Source organism: Spea bombifrons, chromosome 4 (assembly GCF_027358695.1).
Source record: "Spea bombifrons isolate aSpeBom1 chromosome 4, aSpeBom1.2.pri, whole genome shotgun sequence".
Taxonomy (NCBI): Eukaryota; Metazoa; Chordata; class Amphibia; order Anura; family Pelobatidae; genus Spea; species Spea bombifrons.
Window position 1 is genome coordinate 4,050,365 of NC_071090.1, and position 23,537 is coordinate 4,073,901.

The 23,537-nt window shown below is 39.9% G+C and overlaps 1 protein-coding gene and 1 long non-coding RNA gene across 2 annotated transcripts in view; one reads left to right on the forward strand and one right to left on the reverse strand.

Annotated features, from left to right (window-relative positions):
- Window positions 1-18,371, forward strand: part of LOC128490557 (uncharacterized) — a 54,996-nt gene extending 36,625 nt beyond the window's left edge. Inside the window, exon 3 of the long non-coding RNA XR_008353961.1 lies at window positions 18,100-18,371. This is a non-coding gene — a long non-coding RNA (uncharacterized LOC128490557). The remainder of the gene's footprint in view (window positions 1-18,099) is intronic.
- On the reverse strand, window positions 17,818-21,676 carry PEX26 (peroxisomal biogenesis factor 26). The gene is made up of 5 exons (XM_053462477.1): window positions 21,457-21,676; window positions 20,063-20,203; window positions 19,270-19,592; window positions 18,910-19,056; window positions 17,818-18,186 (listed from the first exon to the last, which is right to left on the reverse strand). The coding sequence occupies exons 1-5, from the start codon at window positions 21,657-21,659 to the stop codon at window positions 18,080-18,082; spliced, it is 921 nt and encodes a 306-aa protein (XP_053318452.1). The 5' UTR covers window positions 21,660-21,676; the 3' UTR covers window positions 17,818-18,079.
- Between the last annotated feature and the right edge of the window lie 1,861 nt (window positions 21,677-23,537).

Sequence of the window (23,537 nt, forward strand, 5' to 3'; positions counted from 1 at the left end):
GCCCGCGGCTCAATCGCGTTGATGATGTTACAGGACAGATCCCTGCGAAAGGAAAAAGAGCGTCAATAATGGCGTCAAAAAAAGGAATTGTTACAGAATAATATTATTTTATCCGATAATAGATGGGAATCAGCAATATCCCTCTTCCTACCCAAATGTTTCTGTTTTTTTAAAATGGTTTAAACTTACAGGAATTTCAGTAACGGAAGTCCTTCGAACGCGTCCGCGTCGATCCGCTCCAAGACGTTATTCCTCAATATCCTTAAAATAAACAAAGAGGGGAATTAATATCCTCATCAATATAACGAGATTCAATCACATTAGCAAATAGTCATTTTATGGAATATAATAATATATATAATAAACATTCTATACAGAAATCCCATAAATGACTCACAAGGTCTCGGTCCAGGTGTATGAGACCCAGTCGCTCTTCCCAATGGTGGAGATCTGGTTGTTTCTGAAGTCACTAAAAGGAAAGAATAAAAGAGTCACTTTTTCTGTGGAACCAGAAGGATTCTCTTTCCGGCCGATAATGTGACCCCCCCCCCGGGCCCTTCTACCAGCGCCCCCCAAACGTGTCCGTCTCTCCCCCGCGTCCCCCTACTTACAGGGTGTTAAAGGTGTAATGTGGAGGCTTGACGACAGGGATCTTTGTCAGGTGAAGAGATGGGCTTCCCACACAGGCCAAAACCTGGTCATAGCAGCGGCACTGCGGCCCACAGGCGGCTTCACCGAATGGGAGCGAAGCTGGGCCTATTGGGGCAACCGCAGACAAATCAACCACTCTGCTGCTTGATGTAATGAATAGCAGCAGAGCGATAAAGGAACATGCGCGAGGCATGTTGTCACAAAGAGATTTGGATCCAAATAGTAACCAGAGGTTATTCGCAATCCAATCGCCTACCCAGTACTGAGCAGAATGAGGGCTGAGGACACGGAACGCTTGAATTAAGCAGCATCTGATGATGTCACAATGAGAGCATTCTCATTGTGACATCACAGTGCATGATGCCATGCCACAGAAAGACGCCGCCTGCCCAGCCTGCTATGTAACCATTAGAATCCTGAAACATAATGTTACAAAAATAATTTGAAGATGTAACTTTAGCATAGAAATGGTGATTATTATTTTGATTGATAATAACAAATAAAAAAATGATAAAATTTAAATGGATCCGCTCTCTTACTCTCTCAAACCCTCACCTTCGGAAATAGATGTCGCTGTTTTAGCAAAAAGATAAAATGTAGTCTTTTCTCAGAGTTGATACTTTTATTGGACCGACACAGATATTTTATAAAGTAGCAGAGGCTTTCGGGACCTCGGAGGCCACTGTAGGGTTAACAGTGAAATGACAGTTATTATTACTATTGGTGACATCAAAATAAACGGATAACAGAAATCGTTATTGTAAATGATTCACACAGCAGCGAATGCGGAGACCCCCCTTACAGATGCCCCCCAACATTTCAATTGGGACACTTGTATTGGGGTGCAGCCAGCCCCAGAAATGTCAGGGCAGGATTCGTGGCCATCGGCTTTACCCAGAACAGGGCCCAAAAGTGGGGAAATACATGTGTGTATATACTTATACACACGTATGTACCAAATAGTTACATTTTCTAGGACCTGTTCTGTATCATAAGCAATGCGTGAAATTTTGTGTCAAGCCACAGCTTTCCTAATATTTCTAGCATAATATATGTGGCTGAGTGTGATATACACCCACTGGCCTCTATATTAATGGAGAAGATCTGAAGCTATTTATATACATCGCATTTAAAACACTTTTCATCTTAAAACATATTATTAATGTTGTTTTTTTAATATAATTTTTCAATATGTAGACCAAGAACATAACTGATGTTCAATACAAGTTTTTTGGCATTTACCAAGTTTACCTGTTAAAATCCCGAACTGTTAATTATTGGCCTCTTTAGTTATCTCAGAGTCATCCGAACACCCGTTCTACCCCTTCTTCCCATACATTCCCCCCATTCAAATAATTCTACGGCATGGAAGGGAGAAGCAGCTCGTTTATTATAAATAATATAAATTTATTATAAATAATAAAGGAAATTTCAGTGCATGGGGAAGATTCCAAAAATATTTATTTAAAGGTGACAGTGGCATTTACAAAATGTTACCGCATCTTCCGGTACTGTTACAGTAATCTAACACGGGTCCTCCATTCCCAACGGACTCTATAAAAGATACTTCCCCGGGCGCCTGCCGTGGAACGCACACAAACGGCCCAAAATTCTCAGAAAACAGAGATTTGGGTCCATCCATCCCAAATCACCTCAACTGTCTGCCCATTGTACAGCGCTACGGAATTCGATGGCGCCATATAAAACAATAACTGATAATAATAAGCGGAGTCGACCCTTGGTCTGAAGAACCCCCACCTATTGTATTAAGGATGGAGAGGAACGGGTCTATAGATACGGTGTAATCTCCACCTTCTGACTGCTCCGTTAACTGGTCTCACTATGGATTATTTATTATTTATTAAGGTTTTCTGGATGATGAAATAACATTTGAAACCATTTTGGGACGTAGCGATCAATCAGCGGGTTCTGGCAGGTTTAGGAGGACTTTAACCATAACGTTCCTGTTAGAAAAATGCTTATGTTATCGTAAATATTATTCCTGACAAAGACATAAGAAAGCAGAGAATGTCTAGTCTATGATATATGCACGAGTTCCCGCCAACACGCCTACTCTATGTTGTTCTATATATATATGTGCAAAGGGTCAAGTCTAGGCCATTCTTAATTATGCAGCTTAAAGAGGTGTAACTTGCTTGAAAAGTAACCAATCATAATGATGCATGCTATTAGAAGTAGATAAGATGCTATATAAACCATGTAATTCAAACATGTAATGAGACAACGCTTCGACTTTTGTGTGTTGTGTGCCTTGTCTCGATTATGCGCATGATCTAATTAAAGGAAACTCTTTCTGAGGAGAATTCGACCATTATTTCAACCAACATTTTGGTGCCCCGTGTGAGGAGGTCCTGACCGGAGACAGGGACGACGGTCCTGAGGAACTGAACCTCAAGAATCTGCATCTGGGGTAATATAAGTCCTCCAGCTAAGATTGCTGTTAACCAGAGGCACTTTGCGACATCGTCCCTGAAACCGTCAGCGTCCTCCCGAAAATTTATTACGGTCTTCTCTTCAGAAATGTGAGTAGGAAAAATATTTCTGGGAAATATTATAAGAGGTCAAAGTCTGTCAGGGACTACTGAAATAAATAACTGCGTATGCATTCGATAATGAGAATAGTACTTGGAGTACTGAGGCTGATCAGGAGAAATGTGCACAGGTAGTTAGTCATTATTTTTGTGATAGCGAGTTGTTGTTTGTAATTGTGATAATACTGTTGATGTTGGTTGCGGCTTGTATTATTGTGAATGAGTATCACAAGACCTTAAAGAGAAGAGCTCTTATGGTCCAGGGACAGCTATACCAACCCATGTCACAAATCTTGTCTGAAAGAATCTATCTGTGTGAATGACTGTTCAGGAGTCCTTTACGGCGAACGAACAGTTAATAAGGTTGTTGTTAATACGCCCCCCGGCATTTGTAAGAAGCTCTCTGTGATCAAGTGCTGGGATTGCAAGTGAACAACTTCCTGCGAGAGTGATTTACCTGCCTTTACTGTCTAGGAACGGTATCTTATAAATACCAAGAACTCTCTGTTTAACCCTGTCCAGACGTGGTATCTTATAAATACCGAAAGATTTTCCTTGTTTTCTGCTTTGCGGTGAGATTGTATTATGGGGAAATCCCACAGTAAGGGAAAGAAACAAATGGATGAGAGTGTTTTCTTGTGGATAAAGAAGAAACCACTGAAAGAAGTCAAACAGTTTATGTATAAACTTAATCAAGAAAATGTTTAGGTATAAGTCCACATTGTATAGTGCACTTAAAAATAGAGGGCGGATCCCTCAGGTTTCGGATGGTTGGACCATCCCGGTGAACGTGTGGATTTAAAAGAAACTACGTAGTGACTAAATTATAACATTCCAAATTCCAAACCATGTTTCCAGCTGGTTCCAGAATCTGTGAAATGTATGTCTTGTCTGTTATCTGTGATCGATCATAAATTATATGTAGAGTCGACATTAGAAAAGCCTTTTTATCTTTTTATTCTAATACTTTTATTCAGATGCTTTTTTCAGAATTAATTTAAATAAGGGTTAATAATTTAAATGCTAAAATTTATAATTAGCACATATTTTGTTTTTAAGATAATAAGATATCCTGTATACCTGTCTGTGGTTTTTACGATATATATTCTTGTTTTATTTTTTGTTCAAATTAATATGCTTAAAGTAACATTATAAGTAACGCACCTCCTTGTGGAGTAATCAAGGTCAGATATATCCGTTAACCATGTAGGTGCATAGAACATGAACAGAGAAAGATATTAAAAAAACTACTGAATGTGTAAAAAGTCCAAAAGAGGAGATAGATATAGGGGGACTTTATAACAGTTATCAATTAAATGGTGATGATGAAGAAATAGAGAGAGCGTGTTGACGAATTTTGAAATCAGATTAGAGTTTAGTAGAACTGAACTGGAATGGGTCCGATAATCTAAATCCAAGACACCCACTCCCAGGGGACAGTGCTGATTTAAATAATCGATTAAATGTTTTTATAACTGCTTGCACAAACAGATGGGCTTGTAGAACAAATTGGAGGGAGATAAATAGATATAAGCAGCAACTAAAAATGCATTTGTGTCTGGGACATGTAAAGAGATAAATGTTTACATCGGTAAATATATGGTTAATCGCTGTACAGTGTAGTTGAATGATGTGTTAAAATATGCTAAGTAGTCTGAGAAATGATTAAAGAGAAAGTAAGAAATTTCAAAGTTGTGGCAAGAGCAGACTGTCGTACCGAGGTAGAAGAGATAGTGGTGATAGATGGACACAAGGACGTCATAATTGTGGAAAGGAAGGTCATTGGGCAAAAGAGTGTCCCGAGCCAGACAAGAGAAAGCAGAACTCCCCAGAGCAATGACCAATACAAGAAAAAGAGACATTAGATCTCAGTAATGTTCATGATGTGTTATTGTCAAACTTGCCTGAAATTAATTTAATTGAAAATAATAGCGTGTAACATTCTTGGTAGATTCAGGGGCTTCGCAAACCCTATTGAATTATCACACCTGCACGGGCATACACAAAGGGACTGGTAAAATTCACATAAAGGGAGTAAATGGGAGAACACATACCGAAAGCTTATCTGTTCCCCTCCAAATACAACATCCAGAGTCTGGAAAAATAATTACTGCCAGTGTAATATTATCTGAGGTATGTCCCGTAAATCTCCTGGGAAGAGATCTGATTAGAGAGTTGGGAGTGCACATTGCACCCGTGGGAGACAAGTTTGATGTTACAGTGGAAAGAAGAACTAACTATCAATGACGGCATGATCGTTACTACTATGCTTTAAACATAGATTTTACTGAAAATAAGGGAAATATAATACAGGTTTTGGAACTTGTACATAAGACATCTGAGACCTGTGATGATTTACAAGTTCAGCATTCAAATGATTTTCATTGTACAATGTATGTTAAGAAAACAGCAGGAGGAGACGAGTATTATGAATCTAAAAGATGAACAAAGTACTGTAATACAGACAGAATACTTTTACTGGACAAAGGACAAGGGGCATTATCTGGTATATTAACACCCCGAATAACCACACTTTTTGTCTCTGTGTAAACACCACTTTGTCTCTGTGTAAACAGCAAACTGATCAGTGGAAGTCTGTGGGAGATATGGTGTTGCGATGTGAGATTAATCACTTGTGGAAAAGAGATAAAGGAGATATTCAATGCAATACTGAAGTAAGAGAGGTAAATTATCTAATCATTTATCAGCCCAGGCGGCTGAATTAACGGCTCTCATAGAGGCCTGCAAATGGGCAGTAGACAAACGGATAAATATCTATACCGACAGTCAATATGTGTTTTCTACTATACATGTGTTTGCACAATAATGGAAAAATAGAGATATGATTACCTCCACAGGGAAACCGATAAACCATAAAGCCCTGATGGAAGAACTATTAACGATTATAAATCTACCAGAAGAAGTAGCTGTAATAAAGTGTGCAGCTCATACCAACAGCAAATATCCTATAGCATTAGGCAATAACTGTGCAGATATTGAAGCAAAAAGAATTGCTCAAGAGATCTTTGCCATAATCACTAACGAGATACAAATTAATCACCAGGTTCTGTATGATATGCAGCAGGCTGCCCCAGTGTCTGAAAAACGATATTGGCAGTTTAAAAAAGCGACTCTATGTAAGAAAATTTTTCACATTAACAACAAACCAATATTGCCAAAATCATTGGTTCGCTATGCAGCCTTATTGAGTCATGGTCTGAGCCATGTCTCAACAGGAGGGATGGTAATAGATAGATAAGGTGTTCCAAAATTACTCTAAAAAAAAATTTTTGTGTGCTAATTGTCTTCATGATAAAAGAAATCATTCCTAGATTTGGAACACCAGAAAGAATAGAATATACAGTCATTTTGTCAATCAACTAATCTCCAGATTTGCACAAGTATTTGGTATACAATTAAAGAATCATTGTGCCTATCATCCTCAGTCAGCAGGGTTGGTAGAAAGAAACAATGGATAGCTGAGAGGAGTTGTTGGATACATCAGTCGCACTGTAAGAAGGTAACACCACTTGCTGGTAGTCACTCATTAAGTCTGGGTACAAAGGGGGGTCCAGACGATAGGTTGGACTCGTCTCAAGCCAGTGAAGAAATCCATTCCCCAAACCCTGAGTTGACGGCCAGGTAGGATGAAGGGGTGGTGCCTGCTTATAGTTTATTGGGTAGTGACTGATGCTTTACAATAATTCCTTATTCTAATGCTAAGTGGGATGAGAACAAGAAGGTGACCAGATGGGAAGATACCAAAGCATAAAATCTGACTTTTTCATTAGCAGGAGATAGTTCCATTGAAATTGATCTGTGTAAACTGATTCATTGTGAAAATATTGGGCAAGCAATAAACTATGCTAAGGCCGATGTATATATATATATGCTGGATGCCCGAAAAGCCCCCTGGAAAACGAAGTATAACATCATGTCTTGGTTGGGATTATGCTTTGTGGACAACAGCTAGTCGAGATTGGGGATATGATATACCCGGGGCAAGAGCAAGTAAAATCAAAACGAGATTATCTGTAAAAAGATTACAATCTGAATGTACAACCTATGATAATTGTAATAAATTACTATTTACTTTAAAAGAACCTATGAAGACGGATGAAAGACTATATACCATAGGCGCGTGGGTTTCTGATAATAAAGCTGTTTGATAAGACTTATACCCCACCTAGAAACGGAACTTGTCATATATTGGACTTGTTTCCCAAGGTTAAGAGACCTGGATTATCTCCAACAGTGCAAATATATGGGGGAAATTACACCTGTATGAAACTTCAGGGTAATAGCAGCTATTTTGATTATAAAGATTTGTCTAAATTCACTATGTATCGAGACTTTTTCCACAGGACTGAGACAGCCAACCCAGATGAGAGCAGATATTTGGTGGTTGTGCGGAGACCAAAGCCCTTGAAGGACTAACATCCTTGCCGAGAATGCAGGAATACATAATGTGTTCACCTCTTGGTTAGAAGGATGGTTCGGGCGATGGTCGGGAATGATAATGTCTGGAATAATTACTATCACTATAGTATCCGCAGTATTGATATTCGGAGGATGCTGTTTTATTCCATGTTGCCGAGGATTTTTGAATAAGACAATTGATAAAGCTGTAAATCAGACTCCCTGATCAACAAAGAAGAATGTGATCAATTATTAAGAGTATCTGAGACTCTACATATTATTGAAGTTATTGATATGAAAGCTGAATAATCAGTGCTAATGACCGATACTGAAGATGAAGAGTCTGATATTGAATAATATTTTGATAAACAGGAGGGAAATGTTAGAAAAATGCTTATGTTATCGTAAATATTATTCCTGACAAAGACATAAGAAAGCAGAGAATGTCTAGTCTATGATATATGGACGAGAAGTAGATAAGATGCTATATAAACCATGTAATTCAAACATGTAATTAGACAACGCTTCGACTTTTGTGTGTTGTGTGCCTTGTCTCGATTATGCGCATGATCTAATTAACGGAAACTCTTTCTGAGGAGAATTCGACCATTATTTCAACCAACAGTTCCACCTCCACCGATACCTTGGCAGTAAAAATGTATCAAGTAAAACAATCAAGAGAAACCGGGAACAAATCAAATGTTTTTATTAGAATGGGAAGATTTCTTCTTAGTAGAGTAGAGTAGGTTAACGGCCCAAAACTTTAAGAATTAAACATTTTTGGGCATTAAATCCACACAGTGGGAGACACTTTATGAAAAACACATGAGAGACTCCGCAGGAACATGCAGTCTGCCCGGCCTGTGATGGAACAATTAGCAGAATTCTAAAATGGAACTTTAATCTTCAAATAATTCTAAAACCTGCAAAAAAAAGTTATTTAGCAGCCGATGGAAGCCAATCTAAACAACACTTACAGATGGCGCAGAAACGAGACCGGCTCCAGCGCCCGCGGCTCAATCGCGTTGATGATGTTACAGGACAGATCCCTGCGAAAGGAAAAGGAGCGTCAATAATGGCGTCAAAAAGAGAAGATTAACGCAAAATATTCTGAGACGGGAGAAAAGAGGATTTTTCCAAAGATTCCAATTGTTACAGAATAATATTATTTTATCCGATAATAGATGGGAATCAGTAATATCCCGACAGAGAATTATTCTCTACATGCGTCCGCGTCGATCCGCTCCAAGACGTTGTTCCTCAATATCATTAAAAAGACAAAGAGAGGAATTAATATCCTCATCAATATAACGAGATTCAATCACAGAACCGGCTGAAATGCAAATAAATTCTATACTTCAAGGCAATTTCCGCCTTCCCTCCATCCAATGGTGGAGATCCGGTTGTTTCTGAAGTCACTAAAAGGAAAAAATAAAGGAGTCACTTTTTCTGTGGAACCAGAAGGATTCTCTTTCCGGCCGATAATGTCACCCCCCCTTCTACCAGCCCCCCAAAACATGTCCGTCTCTCCCCCGCGTCCCCCATACTTACAGGATGTTAAAGGTGTCCATATAGTAGTCCAGAGGTTATTCGCAATCCAATCGCCTACCCACTACTGAGCAGAATGGGGGCTAAAGAAATGGAACACTTGAGTCCCCCCCTTCCCGATATATAAAACACAATTACCTTTGTCAGGAGATACAGGAGTCCGCAGAGCACCAGAGTTTGAATGGTGGTTCTCGTCACGAGGCCGAGTTTACCATTACCTACCCCAGAATATTTGGGCGCGCATCACACGGCATTTTTTCCAAATGAGGTGGAATCGTCATCAGATTTTCAACAGCCGTGGTAGGAATCATGGAGGCGCCCAAATCCCTGCAAAGAAATGCACAGAGAGCGTAAAGATCCACATGGATCCATGAAGACCTATGGAATGGGATACGGGGCAGTTCCTTTGGTTTAGGAAATATCCCAGGTTGAATCAGGTAGTATGTTCTGGAAGGCTGGCTGAAAAGAGGTTCCAACAATTTCACGTGGAAGAGAGAAGCATCGGTAAAGTCTCCAGCGGATTTCGAGCCAACCACCTGAAAACAAGCAAATTAAAAAACCAATTACCTATTAACATATTTCCTTGCACTGAGGAAAGCCCTAACCCTTCCACCAAATGCATCCCTTTAATATATCAGTTTAGCCCACATGTGTTTTATTCTACAACATGTTAAAAACTGGAGGCCGTGCCACGTCCGGAACGTCCCATTCAGGATCTTGGTGACGGCTTCAATATCCTTAAAAAAACAAAGAGGGGAATTAATATCCTCATCAATATAACGAGATTCAATCACAGAACCGGCTGAAATGCAATTTCCGCCTTCACTCCATCTCTTATGTCCATCGTTCATCAAACTGGTCCAGTCCAGGTGTATGAGACCCAGTCGCTCTTCCCGATGGTGGAGATCCGGTTGTTTCTGAAGTCACTAAAAGGAAAGAATAAAAGAGTCACTTTTTCTGTAGAACCAGAAGGATTCTCTTTGCGGCCAATAACGTGACCCCCCCCCGAGCCCTTCTACCAGCGCCCCCCAAACGCGTCCGTCTCTCCCCCGCGTCCCCCTACTTACAGGATGTTAAAGGTGTAATGTGGAGGCTTGACGACAGGGATCTTTGTCAGGTGAAGAGATGGGCTTCCCACACAGGCCAAAACCTGGTCATAGCAGCGGCACTGCGGCCCACAGGCGGCTTCACCGAATGGGAGCGAAGCTGGGCCTATTGGGGCAACCGCAGACAAATCAACCACTCTGCTGCTTGATGTAAGGAATAGCAGCAGAGCGATAAAGGAACATGCGCGAGGCATGTTGTCACAAAGAGATTTGGATCCAAATAGTAACCAGAGGTTATTCGCAATCCAATCGCCTACCCAGTACTGAGCAGAATGAGGGCTGAGTTTAAGCAGCATGTCATGATGTCACAATGAATGTATTTTTATTGTGTAACAATTCTAAATAGAATTCTAAAATTAACTTTATCCTAATAATAGCGATTCTCCTTCTTAATTTTTCATGTACCCACACAAATTATGTATTGTATTTTATGTCCCCAAACTGCTTGTCTGTCCCATCATTGCCCCCTCCCAGATACAATCTGGCATGCATATATAACCACACTCATACAAATTTACACATACTCATTCTAACACACACTCATTCTAACGCACATGCCCTCTCACACCACTCATGCTAACACATTCATCTCATACCACTTACACATGCATGCTCACACAAACACTTACACATACATGCTCACACATTAATGCTCCCACACTTTTACATCCGTGCTCACATACATACAAACTGGTACACAATGGTAGGTGTGGTTGAGTGTAATCTGTGCAGCTGAGTGGTGTGTGTGTGGTAGAATGTGTTCTCTTTGGCTAAGAATGGTGTATGTGTGCTAGAATGTGATTTCTGAAGCTGAAAGTGGTGTGTGTGCTAGAATGTGATTTCTGAAGCTGAAAGTGGTGTGTGTGCTAGAATGTGATTTCTGAAGCTGAAAGTGGTGTGTGTGCTAGAATGTGATTTCTGAAGCTGAAAGTGGTGTGTGTGCTAGAATGTGATTTCTGAGGCTGAAAGTGGTGTGTGGCGGCTAGCAGTCTATGTGAGGGAAGAGGGCATGAAGCTATTTATACACATTACAGTTAAAACATAGATTCCATTTTAAAATATATTATTCATGCAAATTATAGATATTTCCATGTTTTGAAAAAAATGAAAACATCATATGTTGGTTTTTTTAATATCACTGTAGACAAATAATATAAATGGCGTTCAATGCATTTGCAAAATGTAATCTGTAACTTGTTAGTTATTTTACAGTTTTACGAACGCACTTTGGTCCAATAAAAGGTATCACCGTCCACCACAGACTCCATCTTCCCTTGGAATAATACGGTAATAGCCGTACCTAGAGGCTGACCTGAACCCTCAACCCCACTTTGCGAAGCAAATTTGGTGACCTGTCATTGGATCACTGGTTTATTTTTTATGTATTTTTCACTTGGAAGGGCACAGAAAAAGATTTATATGTTTTTTTAATAACTTTAATATTATTTTATATTTGCTTGAAAATGTATATAAAAGATGGAAAGATAAACATGCACCTCTTTTAAAAAGTATATAGAAATAGTTATAGTTTCCAGCTGTCGTCTCCTTTCACGGATTTACTGTTAAAAAGTAAGCAGAAAAACTAAAAAAAAATGTAATGACAAGATGAAAACTTGTCGTTTCGAAAGAGAAGAAACAAAATCAAGTATCGCTTATCTTTGGCTTTAATTCCTTCGCGTCCTTATGACGATTAACCAATCACAGCAATCCCTGACGATCACATGACAACGTCAAAGTTGTAAAACATTTACTTGGACTCAGCATCACTATCGGTACCTCTTAAACTGATCGTGAGGTAGAGACTGACAGAAGTACAGGTACAGATATATTTTATTACAAAGGTTTACAATTTATTAAAATTAACCCTTCCCATCCCTTTCCGGATCACAGAAATAAACTGTGATCAGAGTTCATTTACAAGATTTTTTTAAAAAATATATATTTTTTGTTCCCCTATTTTTTTTTATCCATTTTCAACAGTTTTCGAAAAGAAATTTAAATTTAATTCAACCCTCACATTGGTACACAAAACCCAAACCACACATATGTACTATTATTATTATTATTATTTTCTTAACTTATCTTTTTTTGACTCTATATATTTTTATTAGCTATTACATTATAAATTATCAAAAAACACTTATATATATATATGTTACGGTATATATTTTTATTAGTAATCGCTTGAGAGTAATTACCTATTACATCACACACTATAACTAAACTTTATTCATTATGCTTTACTCACATCATTCATTTTTTTAAAAAAATTTAACTCATTATTTAAACACTTTTATTAGTCATCACGTATTAAACTGCAAATAACCTCAGACATGTATCATTCTTATTATTTCATTCATAATATTTTCTCTTTTCTTCTTCTTTTTATCCCTGATTTTGTTTTTATTTTTCATAATCACTATCGTTTATATTGATTTACTTTTATACTATCATCTTTTACATTTTTTATTTTCATAACATACACCAGCACTTTAATAATAAGATCATTTATATAATATATCAATGCAATCGGAGATCACATCGAGTATGTCCAAGATAGAGTAAAGTTACCATTAATAAGACCTTTGTCTTCAAAAGAGATGTCACAAAGGAACATAAATGACGGAAGGACGTTCCGCAACTGGATAAAGTGGAAGTAAAGGACTATAAATAAACATCACGGAAGCGGCGTCCTCACTCGCGGTTTTCCTCCTGAAGAAGCCAGTGGCGAAATGCGTCGAGGAGAGCGGACTTTATTTGAGGACAGTGGACTTTATTCGAAGCGAGCTTCGTTTTATTGTATCTATTTAATTTATTATTTCTATTGGGTGACCCTATGTTTTTAAATTAAAACACCCAGCACTTTAACTGCAGTAAATGACTTTTATATAGTGCCTTATGGATGCACACAGCACTTTAGAAGAGTATTTCAGCGTTTTCATATACCATCATAGGGATCTACCCCGCACTTTAAGAAGCATCAAGCACTTAATGACAAAGCCGGTACATGTACGGGCTCAAAATGCAATGTTTTAAATACCCCAATTAACCACATAAAGTGGTAATTAAATTACTCTTATATACTAAATAGCAATGCAAAATGTAAGTAAAAGAACACCAGAACTCACATGGTACTCCTATATCCGTCATCTGTCTGTTGTATATTCGCAAGTGAGATAATAAAAACTCCCTGTATCTCCCCTCATTCTTATAGTATGTATCTAACGGGAAGAACCTGGAGACCTTTGGGATCTGCTAGATTAGGCATTTGTTCTGAAATGATTGTTAAACAAAGCCGTCGTTACGCTAAGGCCGTTCAGAACTGGACACTAATGTGTTGGCAGATGTCCTGTGTAGATACATTCATTTTTAATATTTCCTTTTTATGATTTTAGTGTTTAGTGATATGGGTTACCCCGAGATTCTTTAGACATTCAGGTAAGTCTTTTCGTTTAGAAGGCACAGCCTTTGATTTATTAGAATCTTGTTTTTTTTTATTAGTTAGTAAGGTGTGCATTTAGTTGGGATAAGTGTTTCAGTGTTATGTTGGGAGTTCGAAATATATATTGTTTTATTATTTTTATTATTTTAAAAAATTAAGCCCCATACCTCTAGTGTGGATGAATTTTGGCTTCCAGTTCAGACACCGCATTTGAAAAAAACATGGGGTATCTAGTTTTCAATAATCTGTGGTTTGACAGGGGTAAAACCAACAGCTTCAAAGATATCCTAAATATGATATGGGTGCAATATGACAAGATGTCAAAATTCCAATTTAAAGAACTGAAATGGACATGTCCCAAGTGTGTCCTTTTAGTCCCAACTTGACAAAGCTATGCCACTGTACTCAGGAGATGTTGCTCAATACATATTGGGGTTTGGCAGAGACATTGAGCAGGAGCTGTAAATTCATAACTGAAGTAAAATGTGTATGGAAAATATATATATATATTACTACCGCAAACTTTGTACTGGAGGTAGAATGAATGCATGGAAAGTGTTATATTGCCACCATCTGAAATACCCTGGGGTGTTTTGTTTTCAAACATATATGATTTGATGAGGTTAAATTAAATTGGCTGACTTCACAGATATCCCAATGGACATGGGCGCAGGATGACTAAATGTAAAAAAAACAGATGAGCGCATTGACCAAATGTGGTCTTTTAGTCCCAGACAAATTGACAAACTTATGTATGGGTGACATCACTGTACTCTGGAGATGTTGCTGAACAAAAATCGGGGTATTTTCTTGCAGCATCACACAGCAGACTGACAAAATAAAAGGGAAAAGATTTTTCTATTGTTTTTTTTTTAATTTTTATATTTGGTACATAAGGAGAAGGACTTCCTACCAGTATGCACCTTGAGGACGCCTTCAGGCAAAACGCGTTGTGCTATTCGTGTAATAGACGGTCGCGTGTGATTTATTATTTTGCTGCAACGCTATCCAGGGATGCCAGGGACGCAAGGATCAGAAGTAACAAAATTAAAATATGTCCAATGATGAGAAATTGTGATACACAAAGCATTTGTTTGTGAGTAACTGGAAACCGACTCACAGACTGTTTCTGTAAGCTTGAAATTTATTTACTGATTAAAGACTTTGTAAACATTATAAGGAGAACTACATGTGTTGCCTAAGTGTCTTTGAAGGCTTTCATCTGGAAGCGATTTTTGAAGTGCCTATTAGACAAGCGAAATCAATTCTGATAAAAATTTTGTTTCGACCGCATTCGTTTTCGGACAACGAACTTCGTTTCATGGCCATTCGACTCAGATGAAATGTGGGGGGGAGTCAGGAGGCTGACATGGCAACAGCAGTAGTAGCAGGGCACAGGGAGTGGGTAGGCATATATCCAGCCCTACCATACAGGACAATAAATCCCCCCCCAAAAAAAAATTTTTTTTAAAAAAATATATTTATTTATGCCTCAGAGTAAAGAAGGAAATTGAGCTGCAGCAGAAGCAGAGCAGGGCACAGGGCAGGCACTGGTACACAACACTGTATCCCCCATTCTAGAGAAAAAGAACAAGAATTCATCCACCAGGGTAAGGAAGGGCGTTCAGGGACAGGGCACAGGCCAGGCACTGGTAGACAGACAAGTCCATCCACAAGATTGATCCCCGGTCCCCATATCAGAAAGAAATAGAATTGATCAACAAGAGTAAGGACGGTGAAAGAGTAGCAGCAGCAGCAGGGGTAGTAGTAGGGCACTGGGCAGGCACTGGCAGATGAGAGGCACATGCAGCTCCTTGGAACAGGACTGAATAGCCACAATATTATAGAAATTTTCAAAAATGATGCATCAGAGTAAGGAAGGAGACAAGAGCAGAAAATACTAAACCTCACTCACTAGTTTGAATACTGAGTGCTGGGTAACCTAATTTGGGAAGATTGACTGTCAAGAAAGCCAACTGGTCCACCAGCTGTGCATTGGTGCTAGGTATTGGAGAAGTGGCTGGGACTACTGCCACTCCAGCATCTCTCCTTCGCTTAGCATGCACGCTTGGTACTGCATCTCCCGCACCCTAAGCATGTCCCTCCAAGTTTTACATGTATTTTTAAGGGCCAACTTGCCCTTAGCCTTTGGCTCACAGAGGATGGTCAGCATGTACTCTGGGCTATCCATGATGGTTTACATGCCGCCTTTCAGCTCCTCTATCAGCCTTCTGATTAGCTTTTCAACCTCCATGTGTAATCTCTCGCCTCGGAAGACTTCATTTTCTTCCAGCAGGTCATTCATGGGTTGTTTAAGGTACCTGGGTCAAAGTGCTTTTGTCCTGGCATAAAAGCGGTTGTGGTTATACTGTTAGTGGCGGTTTTATTCAATGCTTCACCATAAAAAAAGCTGGCAAGCTATCTTCACCCTGGATCCCACCAATTCACCTGCACGTTTAAACTACTTAGGAACAGGCTTTAAATTTTAAACACCTGAAAGACAGTCACACTGTGTGCAAGCCCGGCGGAATGGATGATTTTGTCCCCAATATTTCTCAATGAAGAATAACAGATAATAGAAAGATAGAAATTTGAACAGGTTTTCCATTTTAAACGACTGAATCGCACTGTACGCAAGCCCATTAGAATGTCTGGATTTGTCACCAATATTTATCAATGAAAAATAATATACGATAATATAGAAAGTAATAAAAATAATTTTGTGTTGTCCAGGAATAAGAAGATTGGCTAGTAGTGTAAATGGGCAACTGTCTTAAAACTAAAGTCACACTGTGCACAAGCCCAGGAGAATTTCTTTATTTGTCCCCAATATTTATTTATCAATAAAGAATAATATATATGATAGAAAGATAATAAAATTAAAAAAATAACTTGTCCAGAAAGTGGAGGTTTGGCTAGTAGCGTAAATGGGCAACTGTCTAAAATTAGTCAGAATCAGGTTTTACATTTTAAAACAACTTAAGAGTCACACCAGACGCAAACCCAGGAGAATGCCTAGAAAGATCATTTAAAAAAAAATAATTTTTGCAAAATTAGAGGTTTGGCTAGCAGTGTAAATGGGCAACTGTCTTAAATCTATTTAGGATCAGGTTTCAAATTTTAAGCAACTTAAAAAGAGACTCACATTGTGCGCAAGCCCAGCAGAATACTTTGATTTGTCACCGATGAATTTATTAATAAAGAATAATATAGGATATGATAGAAATGTAATTTAAAAAAAATAAATTTGCCCTAAATTAGAGGCTCGGCTGGTAGCGTAAATGTCCTAAACCACTACAAATTTTAAACAACTGAAAGTCCCAATGTGCGCAGGCTCATTAGAACGCCTAGTTTCGTCACCCATATCTATTAATTTAGAATTATAGATATTTTTATAGAAAGATAATAAAATAAAAATAACTTGTCCAGAAATTGGAGGTTTGGCTAGTAGCGTAAATGGGCAAATGTCTGAAAATTCTCAGAATCAGGTTTTACATTTAAAAACAACTTAAGAGTCACACTGTGCGCAAGCCCAGGAGAATTTCTTTATTTGTCCCCAATATTTATCAATATAGAATAATATATAATAGAAAGATATTTAAACAAAAAAAATCAAATGCCTAAATTCGTCAAATATTTTTTCTTGTTTACCATAAACTAGAGATTTTACCCTAAAGTAAATCAGGTGTGGGGGGGGTCTGCTGCAGTCCCTGTATAAATGTATATTTCTCCTCCTCACACAGTACAATTTCTGCACTAAAATAAACTATTATCACTTTTTTAAATTAAGTTGCAATAGCGTATATGAGTAACGCCCATCACTCTCAGCCTCTGATAAGCCATCACTATCACTGCCTCACATGCTGCTACTGAAAAGTCAAAATGGCGTCAGCTCTTATCTAATGCTTGTTCCCTCCCCTTGTAGATGCTGATTGGCCAGAGGGAAACCAATAAGAAAAATCCCCTACAGGTTGTTAGACCCATCAATCACAGCTATAACCATCAAAACAGAGCAGGAATAAATTTCACCAATATTACAGAATTTCTTTTTTTTTTTTTTTTTAAAAAAAAGGTTCTCCCAGAGTAGTGAAAGAGGAGCAGCAGCGGCATCAGTAGTAGTAGTTGTAGTGCACTGGGTCTGGGCAGGCAGACACGGGCAGATAGGAACATGCAGCCCCGAAATTTACATTTTCTAGCAGACTGTACAGATTTCTTTGTTGGAGTTCAGCAGCGCGGCGACTTCCCTGACATTATCACCGGCGAGAGATCGGGCGAACGCAAGGTGTCTCCCTTCTGCAGAAAGGTCCGACTTTAATCAGTTGCAGTAATCACAATAATCGAGTTCCGTTGACTTCTGCTCTTTAATGTTTCTTCGTTCCAGGGCTGGACGAGCTTTGGAAAATACCGGAGACTCCTTCCCTGATCAGCAGAAGAAGACGAAACACCGGCCCATGGGATATGGGGGAAGCTGAAAGACAGAAAGAAAGTCTGTACTGCTGTAAAGACTCAAACGTCGGTCTTGTCTTAGATTCAGGAGCCGTATGTCTATCCCACGCATGTTTAAAGTCCCACACTGTACTGGCCTCTACCACTTCTGCTGAGCAGCTGTTCCACTTATCTACCACCCTGTCAATAAAGTAAAACTTCCTTATATTACTAAGCCTCCGACCCTTTTCTCCACGACCGGCTATGTGTTTGGGGCACGGGGCACGTGACTAAAGTCGGTTAATAGCTCATGGAGCTTATGATTAACGATGTGTTTTTGTAAGAACTGCAGAGTTTGTTGACAAGCGAGTTATCAGACAGCTTGTGATAAGCACTCGCTTCCTATCCACACCCATGCAGCAATCGCGTGGCCTTTTATTTCTTCTAATAAATGGCAAATGTTCTGATAAGCAGCATCCCTCGGTGAAGTGAACGGCGTTCGCGAGCTCTGTAAGGGGCGTTCTTATTTATTTAGCCTTATGCAGGGGTGGGCTTTGGGCTTTTGGGGAATTTGCATCCTCAACAGCAATTTTTTACAAATCCTATCTTTAGCCAGCTTTCATCCCACCACTGGCTCCTTTCTTAGCTTCCTCTACATCTCTGTTAATACCAGAAGCTATAGCTTTGGTTGTAAACAGTCTGTATAACAAAAGGCCCTACATTACCCCAGGTCTCCCCATTCTGCTACAAGCGGCATCTTTCTTACCTGGATCCAATCGCAGTAAGATGACAGCGATCAGGAGGAAGGCTAGAATAACCCGCCTGAAAGGCACTCTGCAAATACGTCTCGCGGCCAAACTCAGGGAGCCGTACAGCAGACGCGCTATGCTCAGGATCGCTGCTTTGGAGTTACCTGCAGAATAAAAATTATTGTAAAGCTTGTTACCGAAACACCCTATATTAACTAAAATAACTGCTGGGTTTGCTTATATTGCAGATAAAAAAATGCCGAATTTAGAATTTTATTGCATTAACAAAATAATAAAACGACTCTACGGACGTTTCATTAGCCACAGAGAATTCACCTACAGAATATAATAACCCTATCTACCCCTCATGCCCATACCAGTGCCCCTCTCGGTCTCCGATGCCGCCTGCTCATCGTGCGCGACTTCGGACTTTGCCCGGTCGCCCTCTTGGTCCCAACGCCTCCTGTACTCGGTTATCGCGTTAAGAGCCAGCGTCTGCTGCTGCGGAGCGAACACGCCGGGGTCCTTAGCCAGATCCTCGGCCTCCGAGAGCAGCCCAAGCGGAAGCAGAACACGCAAGACGTGGAGCTCGGCGACACGCGTGTACCCGGGCTGCCGCCGGTTTGACCTCTCGCTCAGCCAGGTCCTGCTCAGATCCACCATCACACGCGGCTCCTTCACCCGGCTGTACAGCAGGAGGCTGCGGAGAAAACAAACTTTACAGATATTCTTCTGGGACAAAAAACAAAGAAATAGAGTCTAACGAGGAACTGTATCTCCCGGGTTAGATCATTTGACCAGAAACAGGTGGTATATATTTTTTATGCTAAATTTTAACTTGCTAGCAGCAGAGACGACATGACAAGAGTCCACTCACACTCCACACTCACACTCCAATGCAAGTAAACAACGTTACATACCCACGTAAAGATTTAATTTCAAAGCAGATACAGGGAAAAAATGATAATGTCTTGTTATTATTAATAGGATTAAATAATAATTGAATTATATATTTTTTTAGCACATGAAAAATCCGGCCCTTTCACGTGTGGGGGGGGCACGCAGTTGTGCCTCTTACACACTTAGGGGCCAACTATAGAGGCAACAAACCGATGATAGCAGATTTATAAAAAAAACGCATTTATTATGCCTGAAATATGCCATTCTTACCACATTTCCATCACACTGTGAGGTATCTCCTGGGGGCTTCTGTAATATTGGACAACCCAGGGCAGAACTTCCCTCCATCGCTCCAGCTCCGCAAGAGCCTGAATCCCGACAACGCAGAGAGAGGCTTTTACCTGCTCGCATCTAGGAGAAAATAAAATTGGTCCTTTTAAGTAAATATAACATATTTCATTATTTTTTTTTAATATAAAAACTACATTTTTTTCATGCTGAAATAAACATGTTTGGTGCCCACTTCTACTGTATTTAAGATGTAGAAAATAAATAATAACGCGAAATAAAGCACGGACTTCTCGAGTTAAGCTCTTTAATGAATTTATCGACATAAAACAAAGCCCGGTGATACTAAGGAGCCACATTATCAAAGACGATAACGTGTCTTTCGATAAGATCCTTTAGCGTTGGCATGGAAACTAGAACAATCCTGCCTGGCAGAATAAATAAAATCCGGGCAAACAGGATACGCCGTGTTGACATTTTATCTACAAAGTTCACTGTATTTTGTTCAGATTTTATTTACAGTGAATTTATATCTTTTATGAACTTCAGTCCGTTTAATAAAACTTGCTGCGATTGGGACATTTTCTGGGTTCTTTTTCTCTATGAAAAGAACAAAAATAAAACTGGCTTGATAATGGACCGTTGTCTACAAAAACCTTGGCATTAATCAGTAGGTCATATAAAAACTGCCTATATAACGTGCTAATTTTTTGTTAATGCAAGAAATTACATTTTTTTTTCAGATATTTGTATTATGATAACTGGACTCGCGTATTCTCTCTCTTTGGCTCAGCTGCCATTGAGTAGAATGGGAGTTCTACTGAGCATGTGCAGGAAGTGTACTGATGAATGCTTCCTGTTTTCAGGCGAGGCAGCCGGGGGCGGAGTTAAATAAGTCAAAAGTATCATTTTCTAACTACAATACCTACAAAGTCAACCCCAATACTTGTTTAACATGAACATAGGCATGGAGTTCTCCTGTATAAACATTATGTAATCAGTGAAAAATGCTGTTTCTTGAAGAAAAACCAAGCTAACTAGATGAGTCTAAACTCATGTTAGCAAGGTCTACTGCATGCCTCTTCTTTAGAACCCCTTCCCTGGAGTGTCCGCAGAGGATCATGGGAGATGTAGTTCAACAACCAAGAGCTGTATGTTGCATCCCTCAAGATTAAGGCAGTGCTATCATTAGCCAATGAAATTGAAGGTATCATAAAAAAAGCGATGGGTCTCTTAGAAGGATCATATCCTTATTGGAGGAAACAGCTTAGAAATGCCTTATGGCTTCAGTAGCTAACCAATAGCGCGAATGCTACCGTTGGACTATAGTTCCCACAATCCTCAGTAGGGTTTTTTGGTCATTAGAGACTGCATACCTTGTATCTGCAGCCTCGGCTGTTATGATTTGTAAGCCCCTCTCACAAAGTTCGAGGGCACCGGAAAAATTCCTCTCTAGAACCAGGAGGTCGGCGGCTCCGTCCAACAGGGACACGGCCGGAGGGGTTCCAGAATGGGACCAGTGTGACCACTCCCACATCGCACTCAGCGAACAGCTTGACACGTTCTCCGTCACCGCCATGGAGAGATCATCAACGCAAAGGGCACGGGAGCACCGGAAAACCCTAAAACACCTAGAATGAAAGAAAATCAAAGTTCAACAGCTCAGCTCCTCCACAAATAAACTACTACAGCATACGCGGAATAGGCTTTAAAGAAGCTGGCGAAACGTTTCATTGGTTGAAGGTACTCATTGAATAGGCGAGGATAGGCTATTAAAGCCCTCGACGTATGGTTATTTTGCTCCTGGGACCAAGTATGTCGTTTGATTTTGTAAAGTTATGTAGCTCCTGACAAAAGATGTTTGTTTGATTATAAGACGACCCCCTCCCAAAACTCTGGATCTTAATGCAAAAAAAAAAAAGAGAAGACTTGAATATAAGATGACCTGGGGGGGGGATTAAAATCACAACCACTGTTTCTGCTTTCGTTGCTCTCAAACATACTCATCCTCCGTCAACGTCTCCCAACCTTCCTCGACGACCACTCTCTCTGCTTCTTCTCTTGCCTCATCTTGTTCTTCTGACTTCTTTCTTCGTATGTGGAAGCGGTCGGTGGAGAAGGTTGGGAGACGTTGACAGAGCGAGCAATCGTTTGGATGAGTGATCTGAGGTCCAAATAAAAGACGACCTCGATTATAAGACAAGGTTGTTTTTTCAGGTGATTGTTTTCTTTATTTACATATATATTTACTTTATGTATGTATTTATTTATATAGAGCAAACATGCTAATAAACCATTATCCTTCGGGCACAGCAGGTACAGACGTACAGGGTAGTGTCGGCAATCTTAATAACCCCAGTAGCTCTGGATTTTTTTCTGGGAATCACCCTGCATAGTTCTTCTGTAAAAATGAAAAATGTAAATTGCTCTGGAAAAAAAATGTGCAGTTTCTCGAAAGTGGAATGTTTATTTAAGCTTTAGAATGTTAGAGATAAGTGTTTCAATTACTCGAAATACCGTAAGATAAGTAAAAATGTCTTCTGCTTTGAGTCAAGTTAGTAGAATATTGAAAATCACCACTTTGGTGGGTTCTCCTTCCGGGAGGGTTCTAGAAGATCCAGCACTCATTAAGCCTTGGGAGTGAAGGAGAGGGGGCCCCATTGGACCCCCAAGAGTTGGCCTCCATTGCCACTGTGGCCTAAACATTGGAGCACCATTCACCGGACAACTGAGAGGAGTGGCCCCAAAAATTCGGAGACCACTGTGGCTTTACCACTGGAGCACCGGACCACTGAGAAGCACGAGTACCTCGGGCCTCATGGAATATGTAGATATAAATTGAAATACAGTTAATTTAATAAAATAAACATGGAAACTGGAGGAATTTCAGTTTGTTGAACCAGTAGACTCAGACCGCTGGTTCCAGATCTTACATACCACCCAAGTGTCCCTAATTTCAATTTCTTATGGCAACAGCCTATCAGAACCTGTTTTGGTGTCACACGGCAATTAAGCGATCCCAAGAAAATACATGAGACTTTTAGACTACGAACGGATTTATGGAATGTAGATTTCTTTACGGGGCCCCCTCAACGATAGAAGAAGCCTCAGGTGGGGGTTCGAATGGGCAGCTTCAAATGGTGAGAGGAGGGGGTCTATCCGAAAGACCACTCTGGTCTTTCAGACAAGGGGGGCTCCTCAGAAAGAGTAGCCGTACTCGCTGGAAATACGATCTCCCCTGGTAATGATCCTGTGGGTAAGAGGGGGTCTCCGCCGCCTCATACAATTAGAGTTGGGAGGGGGTTCTGCCTCGTTTCACGGAAGGAGGCCGCTGCGGAAAGCGTAACATCGCGTGGTGGGAAGAGGGAAGCTACTCTAACTTTCAAGAAGGCCTCCTCAGAAGGCACACAAACAGGACAGGGTCAGCAGCTGGGAAAAAGGAGGCCTCCTTGGTCTG

What these genes read in the sequence shown, in the direction of transcription:
- PEX26 (XM_053462477.1), bottom strand. Translation starts at nt 21,659, where the DNA reads ATGGCGGTGACGGAGAACGTGTCAAGCTGTTCGCTGAGTGCGATGTGG. An exon ending in GCCGAGGCTGCAGATACAAG is followed by an intron (nt 20,204 to 21,456) that starts GTATGCAGTCTC and finishes ATTTTCTCCTAG; the next exon opens with ATGCGAGCAGGTAAAAGCCT. An exon ending in GGAGACCGAGAGGGGCACTG is followed by an intron (nt 19,057 to 19,269) that starts GTATGGGCATGA and finishes TTTATTCTGCAG; the next exon opens with GTAACTCCAAAGCAGCGATC.